A 12,217-nucleotide genomic window follows, 5' to 3' on the forward strand; every position below is an offset into this window, starting at 1 on the left:
CAGTTATAAAATAGTAATTGATTTGAAAGATAAAAGATTTCTGAGGGAGCTTATCATTTCATTTATTCATATTGAAGTGTGTTTCATGTGTACTGAAAAGACCTTTTGCAATTATTGAGAATTCCTCAAGTCAAGACCCGGTTTGGGTAACCAAGTTTCTCAGCTTCTTATTAATGCCTACCGACCCCTTTCACCTTGGTCCTGTATCTGGAATCATAGGTTATTAATGTGCTAACTTTCCTCATGTATTTTTTTCATTTTTTCCCCCACATCTTTAATGCTTGCCTTTCAAAGATTTTCAAAGCCAAGCTGCCGCTGCCCCATTGACTCGTACGCCTTTTGACTTCCATCCGCAGTCTTTAGACGCTTAATTAGTTAAGCATGTCATCTTAAAGATCAATTGGTTAATTAAGGTAATAGGAGAGAAAAAAAGCTTTTATAGCCCTGGATTTGAGTACAACTAATAATGATTATCTTCTGTTTAAAGAGAGGAACACGTCGTTTGTTATAACAGGTATTTGATTAAACAATGTTTTAATGCCAGGCCTTGCGTTGTTGCATCATTCCTCCATAGATGCTGGAACTTGCTGCTGAGTGAAATCACAGCTTTTTAATCCTGCATCATTTCCTCTTCCCTCTGGCTTCCCCCTAGCTATCAAAGTATAATGATCCGTCTCATTATGCTACATTCTCTGTCATTCATACGAAAGGGTTTGCAGATAATCTGTTACTCATTTGTCCTCGTTGTGATTGAGAATGGATATTTTGTTGCTTTGGGCCAACTGGCTTCCATTACAAATGTTTTATATATATATATTAAAAAAATATTTTCAAAAATGTATTCATTTTTACATAATTTGTTAGAATCCAATAGGGTTGCTGCATATCGGAACATATTGTGGTTTATTTTTAACACAGAGTGATATCCCTTTGTATTGAAGCTACCTGTATACTGTATTTGGACCTTGCATCAACCCCATAAGTTAACCATAATTTCCCTATAGGAACAACCACATTTTTTGTTCTCATGATTCAGCTTAAACATTTTCTGAGTATAATATCGGAACTCTGCCATCTCTACAGTCAGCATCTAAAAGGCATTAACTCTCTGCTAGCATGTGTCTTTCTGCTCCTCTAATTGTGCTGTTTACCCGATTTGGGGAGTTATTCATTTCCTAAACAGCTTAACTCTGAATGTGCCCGTGGATCATTGTTTAATAAAGGGGATTTCGTACCGTAGCTGGGCAGACGTTTCTATGTGATGAGTGTTTCAATGCATGGCGGGCATTAACTCTGCCAGTGGGGATATGAGCGTTGCATTCCGAGAGAGCTGCGTTTGTTGTGCTGTTTCGTTCCCCTTGTTTAAATTGTTCAGCAGGAGATGAGACCGTGAGCCCAGAATTTTCACATTTGGATAAAGAGGCAGACAGAAAATCAGACCGTTCCCTTCCTCACGCGAGGCAGCAGCTAGCCGTTTCCTTTTTCTTCAGTGTGAAGGTTTAGAAATGTCATTCTGCCAAGAAGTTTTTGCCATAAAAAATAAAATTGTCTTGCTAAATGGTTCCGGACATCCCTCACTGATTTAAGCACTTGATTTGAACAGTTTAACAGGCTAATGTTAGACAAAAAATGATCTGTCCTTCATCGTGGTGAAGGAGTTTTTTCACTCCACCTCCAACATTTTAGTTAATGTGGTGGTGTGAAATGAGACATGATGCTTCCCTCAAACCTTCCCTTAATGATTTGCATTTCAGTCATCTGATCAATTGTACAGCTGAGTCTCCAGCCCAAGCCAGGCTTGTACACACATCGATAGAATTAATAGCCACGGCTTCAATTAAATCCCTTTTCGAGTCCACTTTTCATGTTTAATTGAGTGCTCTCAAGACCGGCCGTATAGACGTGATGCAATGATTAGTGTGTCATAGTAAAATCCTGTGGCGTCCTCCCTCCCTTGCATGTCTGACGCAACCCCATCCCTAATTAATGCAATTAAGTAAATCGATCAAAACACTTAGAGGCTGACGAGTGCCAGAAATATCCAGCCAACTTAATAGATGAGAGAGACATATTACTCTTATTGTATTTGTCTCATAGTTTATAAACAATCGATGTGGACTAACAGTGAAATTCTTACTTCCCAACAATGCAGAGAAAGAAAATTGAGAAATAATAGAAAAGTAAAACACGTAATAATAGATACACAATGTGTAATTATATATACGAGGGTACCAGTACCGAGTCCATATGCAGGGGTACGAGTTAGAGGTAGCTTTGTGTATATATAACTAGGAATACTGTGTCATAGTAAACAGTAGCAGCAGTGTATGTGATGAGTCAAAGGGGTTAGTGCAAAAAGGGTCAATGCTGATAGTCCGGTTAACTATTTAGTAGTCTTATGGCTTCGGGGTAGAAGTTGTTCAGGGTCCTGTTGGTTCCAGACTTGGTGCATCGGTACCACTTGCCGTGCGATAGCAGAGAGAACAGTCTATGACTTGGGTGGCTGGAGTCTTTGACAATTCCTCTGACACCGCCTGCTATAGAGACCCTGGATGGCAGGGAGCTCGGCTCCAGTGACGAACTGGGCCGTATGCACTACCCTTGGTAGCGCCTTGCGGTCAGAGGCCAAGCAGTTGCCATACAGTGACACAACCATTCAGGATGCTCTCGATGGTGCAGCTGTAGAACTCTTTTCAGTCTCCTGAAAAGGACTTCAAGCCTTGTAAATTCCAACATGCAACTGTTTTTTTTACCTTCAAAACGAGAAACACTCACAATCCAACAAGAACTATTAAAATAGAACCGTTGTGTTGTTGGAAAACTTAATGATGGTGTTGAAGTCGTCCGCGGCGATGCAGTCGTGGGTGAACAGGGAGTACAGGGGGGGACTAAGCACGCACCCCTGAGGGGCCCCCATGTTGAGGGTCAGAGTGGCGGATGTGTTATCTACCCTTACCACCTGGGGGGTGTCCAGTCAGGAAGTCCAGGATCCAGTTGCAGAGGGAGGGGTTTAGTCCCAGGGTCCTTAGCTTAATGATGAACTTGGAGGGTACTATGGTATTGAACGCCGTTCTGTAGTCAATGAACTGCATTCTCACCTACCTATTTAAGTACCTGAGACACAAGCTCATTGGCTCTGAGTATTTAAAAAAAAAACTGTCTGAGGATTGCTTACTCTGATCAACTTTTAACTTTTTTCTTCTTCTTCTGATCTGCAGAGCTTAAGTCGGGATAAGACGTTCCAGTCGGACAACGAGGGCAACCAGGTTTTTAAAGGACACAGGTGGGCTGCCTTCAAGGTCTGGTCTATGTAAAATACACTGAGGGTAGAAAACATTAGGAACACCTGCTCTTTACATGGTCAACTGACCAGGTGAATCCAGCTGAACGCTATGATCCCTTATTGATGTCACCTGTTAAATTCACTCCAATCAGTGCAGATGAAGAGGAGGAGACCGGTTAAAGAAGGATTTTTAAACCTTGACATGGATTGTGTATGTGTGCCATTTAGTGGGTGAATGAGCAAGGCAGAAAAATGTAAGTGCCTTTGAACGGGGTCTGAGAGGTGGGTGAGGGGGGGGGGGGGTTGGAGAGAGGGAATGTTCTGGATGAGGGGCTTTGATGCTGTAACGGCTGTGTGGTGACTGACGGGTTGTTTCGTGTGGCTTTAATACCCCATGATATCCTTGTGGAATCTCTTTGTGCCGAACCAAGTCCCAGTGGCCAGAGAAGTTCAGGCGTCCTAATCTCTCTCACCGTATGGTATCCGAGACTGCCAAGGTGCATGCCACCACCATACTGATGGGACAGGCACACAGTAGGTGTGCAGAACCAGACTAGAAGACTTTTGAGTGGCTTTTTGTAGCTGCAGAGCAGGGGGCAGAAGGAGCGTACACTATCTGAATTCTTTCCCCTTGACTCGTTTGGTACTGAAAATGTTGCTGTTACCATTCCTGGAAGGCACATATATGGTAATTAGGTTGCCTGTAACATGTGAACAGAAACAAGCAAGATAACAATGTTGAAACTCTGCTGTAAGAAATCAGGCTTAGTAAGGAATGTGGTTTATTTTTTAGCAATGCCTTTTGGCCTCCCGTGTGGTGTGACTGGAGAAGCATGAATGTGTTTTCTGGTGATTTTGTAAAGAAACTGATGACAGCATTTAAGAAATCAGGAGAACAATTTAGTTTAGAAGAAAAAAAGGAATCTCACAAATGTACTTTCTGAAATTGAGATGTTGTGTGACTAGATTACTTCCGTTATTTACTTAGGTAATAAAGGAAAAGCTGAGATATGAATGTTGATCCGCAAACATTTGTTGTTTGAGAACCCTATTTTATCAGCCAGGTGGTGATCTCCCTTTGCACTCATCCCTCCACAGGAACCTAGTGACATGTCTGTCTGTCTCTATGGATGGCACTCTCCTCCTTTCGGGCTCCCACGATGAGACCATACGACTGTGGGACATCCAGAGCAAGCAGAGCATCCGCAGCATCAACCACAAAGGTGAGCTTGAATGACCGCCTCACCTAACCAAAGTCTCACCTCAGTGGCCCAAACCCATCTCTTCAGTTCAGCCGCTGGCATAGCAAATGCCGCGCTGAGACATTGATTTCTCCCAGAACGCCCCGAGTCATCCATCACCCTGCCTCCGGACCGTGTTAGAAAACACTTCCACGCTTGCCCTTCCTTTGAGGTCATGGAGTGTATGGTTTGACATGCATGCCTTTTGGTCTGTAGTATACTCCAGGTGCAATTTTGTTTGTTCTCTGTTACTGTTGTTTCCTGTGACGTGATCAGTTGACTGGGAGTTAACAGCAGACGGCAAACGTAATGCCCGTCTTGCGCTGGGCGTTCGGTTCAAGACCGGTTGATCTGTAAAGACAAGCTGATGCGTTTAATTTACCTTTGCTCTATATGTTAGTTTGTGTGTCAGATATGCACTGAGTGTACAAAACAATAAGACCTCCTCTTTCCATGACAGACTGACCAGGTGAATCCAGGTGGAAGTTATGATCCCTTATTGATGTCACTTGTAAATTCCACTTCAATACGTGTAAATGACGGGGTGGAGACAGGTTGAAGAAGGATTTTTAAGCTTTGAGACAGCTGAGACGAGGATTGTTTATGTGCTGTTCAGAGGGTAAATGGGCCAGAACATTTACTGTAAGTGCCTTTGAACAGGGTATGGTAGTAGGTTCCAGTGCCCTGGTTTGAGTGTGTCAAGAACTTCAACGCCGCTGGGTTTTTGACGCAACAGTCTCCCGTGTATCTCAAGAATGTTCCACCACCCAAAGGTTATCCAGCCAACTTGACATAACTGTGGAAAGCATTGGAGTGACAATGGGCCAGCATCCCTGTGGAACACTTTTGACACCTTTGTAGAGTCCATGCCCTGACGAATTGAGATGTTCTGAGGGCAAAATGTGTGTGGGGGGGGGGGGTGCAACTCAATATTAGGAAGGTGTTCCTAATGTTTGGTATACTCAGTGTACGTATCCAAGGCAGCTCATAGAGAATATGTTATATGAAGAATAATAACTAACATATTGAGAATATAATCGCTGCGTTAGAAAGTGCCAATGCAAGTAGTATCATTGATCATCTTCTGAAAATATAATTATGGGTTCATGATATGTAAGATAGAGTTAATAACTTATGAGAGAGCTGAGCTCTCAGAATATAGAGTTGTTCCTATCACATTGAGGCATCTGTCACCTTTTCTATGGGCCACAGCACCCACTCACTCAGTGCGACGGTAGAGTCCCTTTCGTTAAGTGCTTTTAGAGAACTGGGATTTGATTTGCGTCACTGGGCAGGTTGCGAACTCATTTTGTTTTAATAGGATGTTTCTGTTGTTTATTCAGCCACTGTGACTGGTTAGCTGTCTATCAGTTTTGGCCGGATGGAGGATGTAATGATGTTCAACGGCACTTGTATTGAAATGTCTTCTGGCTGTGGGAGAAGTAAGCATCGCACCGTGGCCTTGCCAGACCTTTTGGGAGACTGCAATCTTGTTTTCAGCGTTACAGCTTGGTGTTGTTTAGCACTGTCGAGTTTGTAGGGGGCATTATAAGGCCTCAGACTTGGGCAGTATCCAGATTGTCCTACCTTCATACCAACCTTGTGCCATACTGGGATATTCGGTAACATGGCTAACTAGCTACTAAAGATAGCTAACTAGCTACTAAATTAGCAAGCCAACTGCAGAGCGTTTAGCACATTTATAGTTAAGTAGTTAAGTAATAGATATCTAGCTGGCAAACATTTCGTTGTGAATTCCGTACTTTAACTAGATCACCTGGCGTGTGCTGCACCTAATGAGTGACTCACAAGGCTCCTGTCTAGCAGTTGTGTGTAAACAAACACCATGTGACTGGGGACTACTGGTAAGCTTAATAAAATAAAATAAATGGTGATGGATAAAATTAAGAACTGTATCTTTATCTCCTAACGTACTAACTGCAGGTATTTACATAAAGTAGCTACAAATATTCACATTTCTTAAAAAACGTCAAAGAAATAGTTTCAATGGTATTGATGTTATTGAAAAACCATCCCGTGGCTATTTCCAAATTATACGGTATACCGCCCGCGCTTACTCTGCAGTCATCTGACTTTCTAAAGAGAAGGCTGAGAGGATCATACTGTGTCTTGACCAACGGTTGACTTGACAGGGTTTATTTATTACGCGCTCAGAAACTCACATTTCGCTCGCAGAGCCGGAAAATGCACACTCCCCACTGCTGACCACCGTCTGCAAAGCCTCCGAGCTGATCAACACTGCTCTGCCGCTGACATTATTGGGCTGTCTGAAAACTCCTCTATCTCAGTGGCCTATTTTCAGGTAGAATATTCTTCACTGAAAAGCTCTTCAAGCAATATGTCAAGTCAAGAAGCAGCAGGCGTGTATTGGAATGTGAGAATCAGGGTAATGGATTGGGCTTTAGCCCGCCATTGTGAGGGTGTTCAATACAGGCTTCGCTATTAAACGACAAATGTATTTGTTAAGCAATAATGCAGTGCTTATGTGCTTCACACTGTCCCCCCAAGTTGAATTAATACGAAGACAATACAATCACTTCTACGTAGTAGTAAGCTAACATTGTTGTCAATATATGTTGCTTCAAAGATTTACCACTAAGATTATAATGGTTAGATATTTTTGTTGTGGTCTGTCTTTGGCAGTGTTGGTCCAACGCTGATCAATGACGAAGCCATAATTTAGATGACAAAGTTAAACAACCCTTTTTCTTTTCTGTCATTTGTTATGCGGTTCTTCAGTCATTTCACTCCGTGATTAAATATTACAATTAGACATTGAAAATGATCTTTAATGACATAATCAGATTGTGACAATAATTTGACCATTCAACAACCCAGTAGCAAAACAAGAAAGAAAACCACACACTTTAGATTACGGTCTATTTGCGTGCAGTAAATAAACAGCCCGTAATATACACTTGCACCAGTCAACTATGAACTGTGAACACAACTGCCTTGCCCAAATTTATTGATGTATGTCAACGCTGTGTCTCCCCTGACTGTGTCTATGCTCCAAGGGCTGCATTATATCTGAGGCTCTCAACCGGTCTCCAGCCATCTTCCTATCCCCCCCACCTCGTCTTCCACAAGGAGCAGCGTAGAGGGTGAGTTCAGCCTGTAATTGAGTTGTCAGAAGGTCCCGGCCTCCACATCCACTGTAAATCTCCCGAGCTCTAGCCCGGTTTCCCCAACTCTGTTCTGGGAAAGCAAAGGCGGTTATTGGCCCTCTCTGAAGGCATGCGTGATCCTGAAGGCAATTAGAAAAACCTTTCCTAGGCCCGTCGCCCTCCCTCATACTATCCATCTTCACTAAGCTCCGCAGCTCGACCGGCACAAATCAGACGAGTAGTGGCGGAAAATCTGAGCTGCTCACAAGCGACCGGAAGTTTTTGGAATGGTGGCTTTGGAAATTAGGTGTATGGTCAATGTTCATAAAACTAACTTCCGTTGAAGTTATTTAGCATTTGGCTTATTCGAGAGATCATACCAGTCCCCGATTTTAAAAGTTTTAGTCTGATGGTGGCACCATTGGGTGGAAAAGATAGACTCTGTATGAGTGGCCAACGGACAGGATGTAGGCTACCATTGCGTGCTCTTTCTAATCTCCTGTCTGAGTCAGAGTGCAGTATGGTATCTTTAAACTGACTTACATCATACCTAGCAGGGGAAATAAGGAATGGGTCAAATGTTTAGACCTATTTGTAAGCGAGGCAATAAAAATCATTAATCTACTTGAGAGATAATGACTTACTTCCTAGGTTCTTAACCCTGTACATAAATGTTCAATCAGAACGTAAGCTTGAGGCGAAGGGTCTCTCCATGTCAGACTTGGCCTAGAAATCTGACTCTCATGAATATTTTTTTGTTCACATCTCATGAATAATAAGGGAACTTACATAGCATGCACACATGCACACACCCCACTCCCATCGCCGCCCTCACCACCACAGACAGACAGGTGATCGTGATTGGCATTCTCTGCATCGTAATTAACTTAATCCAACGTCTGTTGCTATGCGTCTAAGGCGAACCGCTGATTGAGACAGTATTTAGACTTCAAACGACCCCCCCCCCCCCCTCCCACTGCTGTCTGCACTGTTCCTCCTGTGTGGATTAAACTGCCAACTTCACTAATCCTTAGTGTCTCTGTGAGCTCAGTATTACTGGCCTGCTGTTGTCTCTGACTAATATCTATTATTCCTTCTGCAACCACCATTGATCAAGAAAGGAGTGGGCTGGAAAAGTGGTGAACCGGGCAGACTTGAAGACCTCAAGGGAATGGACAAGAATAGCCCACCAATCTATCAACAAAATATTTGATCTTATTCTTGGTCCATTATGGTAGCCAAGTGAGTTTTGGGTCTGTTTGGAAGCTCTTTGACAATATTTTATCATCAACACTGAGTAATTGTATGAGTCACAAGTTCCTCACAATGTTTTAACCTTTTTTGGGGAGGGACAGACTACAAACTGTAGGCACTGCTGCAGCAAATGTCACTTTGCAGTTCTAAAGCACTACTGCTGCTGAAAGGTGAATAGCACAGCAACAACGTGGCTATCATCAAGACATCGACGTTAACAAAGCCAAGAGAGTGATATCCTTTACTCATGGCAGTCCAATCAAATGGCCTCAAGTTATGCGCTGTTTACTTGAAAACTTCTAGAAAGTATTCTGGAGCTCCAAATCAGATGCCAAAGAGATTAGGATCTACCTCAACTGCTCAACAATGGCTCTAGGGTAGAAAACTAGAGTGACTGCTAGTGTGCATTAACAAGGTCTTTCGGGCCAAGGACCTGTAGAGAAAATCGGTGATGTACTCCTCTCACATCCCCCTGCCACTTTCCCACAGACGGCCTTGGCATAATCTTCTGCACTTTCCTTCTCAGCTCTTGTTACATGCCGCTTAAAGAGTGATTGAGATTGGCACCTCAAGTTTGTGCCAGAGTGGGAGATCCCACATGGAAGTGGACAAGAGCCTTGTGTCGAAGTAATTGTCTGGCAGTGTAGACTGCCCTGAACCACTAACTCAGCAATCATATGATACTGACCTGGCATTACAATGAGGACACCCCAAAGTTCATTGACACAAGTTTAGATGGTTATGAAAGGAATTCTTCTCTTACTGCATGGTTTGTATCAGGAAACACAAAATGTCTCTTTTAACCAAAGAGTTAAAATCATGTTACTGAACATGTTTCCTGAGAGGTGAAATGGACAAACCACCCTTAACACCCTCTCGCTTAACCCGGAAGCCAGCTGCACCAATGTCAGAGGAAACACTGTTCATCTGACGGCTGAAGTCAGCCGGCAGGCGCCCGGCCCGCCACAAGGAATCGCTAGAGCGCGATGAGCCAAGTAAAGCGCCCCCAGGCCAAACCCTCCCCCAACCTGGACGACGCTGGGCAAATTGTGCACCGACCTATGGGACTCCCGGTCACAGCCTGTATTGACATAGTCTGGGATCGAACCCCAGGCTCTAGTGACGCCGTAATCAATCAATCAAATGTATTTATAAAGCCCCTTTTACATCAGCCGATGTCACAAAGTGCAACACAGCGATGCAGTGCCTTAGACCGCTGCGCCACTCAGGAGGCCAGATTTAGCCACAGTTGAATACACTGGACAAACAAAACAGGGTTTTGAAGAAGGCAACATGCCAAAATGCATTGGTTTTAATAATAAAGGAGCATTTTCTTAAATCAACTTCCATTGTTCCCAAGAGTGGCTGAATATCCTCTCTGTGAACCTTTAAAGGGCAGGATAAATTGGTCTATGAAATTCTGATATCATCCCATCAGGATTTTCTTTGTTTAGTTTGGTGGTTGCAGACTTGCTTGGCTATTGTACACTGCTCAAAAAAATTAAGGGAACACCTAAACAACACAATGTAACTCCAAGTCAATCACACTTCTGTGAAATAAACTGTCCACTTAGGAAGCAACACTGATTGACAATAAATTTCACATGCTGTTGTGCAAATGGAATAGACAAAAGGTGGAAATTATAGGCAATTAGTAAGACACCCCCAATAAAGGAATGGTTCTGCAGGTGATGACCACAGACCACTTCTCAGTTCCTATGCTTCCTGGCTGATGTTTTGGTCACTTTTGAATGCTGGCGGTGCTTTCACTCTAGTGGTAGCATGAGACGGAGTCTACAACCCACACAAGTGGCTCAGGTAGTGCAGTTCATCCAGGATGGCACATCAATGCGAGCTGTGGCAAAAAGGTTTGCTGTGTCTGTCAGCGTAGTGTCCAGAGCATGGATGCGCTACCAGGAGACAGGCCAGTACATCAGGAGACGTGGAGGAGGCCGTAGGAGGGCAACAACCCAGCAGCAGGACCGCTACCTCCGCCTTTGTGCAAGGAGGAGCACTGCCAGAGCCCTGCAAAATGACCTCCAGCATCCCACAAATGTGCATGTGTCTGCTCAAACGGTCAGAAACAGACTCCATGAGGGTGGTATGAGGGCCCGACGTCCACAGGTGGGGGTTGTGCTTACAGCCCAACACCGTGCAGGACGTTTGGCATTTGCCAGAGAACACCAAGATTGGCAAATTCGCCACTGGCGCCCTGTGCTCTTCACAGATGAAAGCAGGTTCACACTGAGCAAAAAAAGTACTCTAAACTTGAGCAAACGGTTTCAAGTGAATGCGCTACGACAGGGATTTGACCTAAAGCAAGTGCAACACACAATCCAATCTCCATATCGCTTTCATGATAATTGTTAATATTATCTACATAATCGCCCGGACCCTAATTGTATGGTTTCCGCCACGGGCATCGATTAGATATTATGCACGTCAGAGTATCTGCAGTGTTTTGGCAGGGCTCGATCCGCGCACTCCCCTCCCCGTGTCGCTGCGCCCCTGCTACCGTGACCCTGCTTGGCAGCAGGCATAATTTATGAGCATGTGTAGGAGGGGCCCGGACCATTAGTGTAATTCCAAGTGGGAGCCAAGTCCCGGGGATCGATATCTGTAATTGAGTGGGAGATAATTAGCCAGCCCTTATTACCACAACAAGGAATAAATATACTCTCCTCAGTTACCCTATACACAAACTACATTTTAAACGGTCCCCAATGCTGAGATGTTGTGAAATACAGGTACGTCTCGTGTAGCTCACTTGCTTCCTTTTCCCCGTTCTTCCTCCATGGGTTGTCGCTTGAAAAGGAAAATTGCACAATCTCCCTGGAACCACATTAAAAACCTGTTGATTGGGATTGCACTGATATACTCTGGTTACCACGAGTGCTGCTGTAGCTGTGCATAATATATGCATTAACATAATGTTGATGGGAGGGAATAAGGCAGGAGGAGAGCAAATCTACTTCCTATTTACGCAGGTTTATCGCCGTCCTTATTAGGCACAACGTTGCCCTAGTCTTCCCCTCCCTCCACTGACCTTTATTATTCATTATCTACTTTGCTTTGTTAGACTTTGGATTGTATATTTGTGCTGATAAATGAACAGCAACCTGTTGCTTTTATTGGCCCAATCCCCGTATTAATGTACAAGTAGGTCTGTTCCCTCCCCCTCCCCTCTCTCTCTCTCTCTCTCTCGCTCCCTCACACTCAATTCAATAGACTTTATTGACATGGCAAGTTAAATGACTTACATTGTCAAAGTATACATGAAACATAAATGGTGGGACCAACAGAAATTATAA

At 43.8% G+C, this 12,217-nt stretch overlaps 1 protein-coding gene across 1 annotated transcript in view; it reads left to right on the top strand.

Moving 5' to 3' along the window:
* Positions 1-12,217, top strand: part of wdr18 (WD repeat domain 18) — a 97,028-nt gene that overhangs the window by 41,266 nt on the left and 43,545 nt on the right. The window contains exons 6-7 of the mRNA XM_055861993.1: positions 3,219-3,283; positions 4,382-4,506. Of these exons, the coding sequence (XP_055717968.1) occupies positions 3,219-3,283; positions 4,382-4,506 (190 nt within the window). The remainder of the gene's footprint in view (positions 1-3,218; positions 3,284-4,381; positions 4,507-12,217) is intronic.

This window comes from Salvelinus fontinalis, chromosome 14, assembly GCF_029448725.1.
Source record: "Salvelinus fontinalis isolate EN_2023a chromosome 14, ASM2944872v1, whole genome shotgun sequence".
Classification (NCBI taxonomy): domain Eukaryota; kingdom Metazoa; phylum Chordata; class Actinopteri; order Salmoniformes; family Salmonidae; genus Salvelinus; species Salvelinus fontinalis.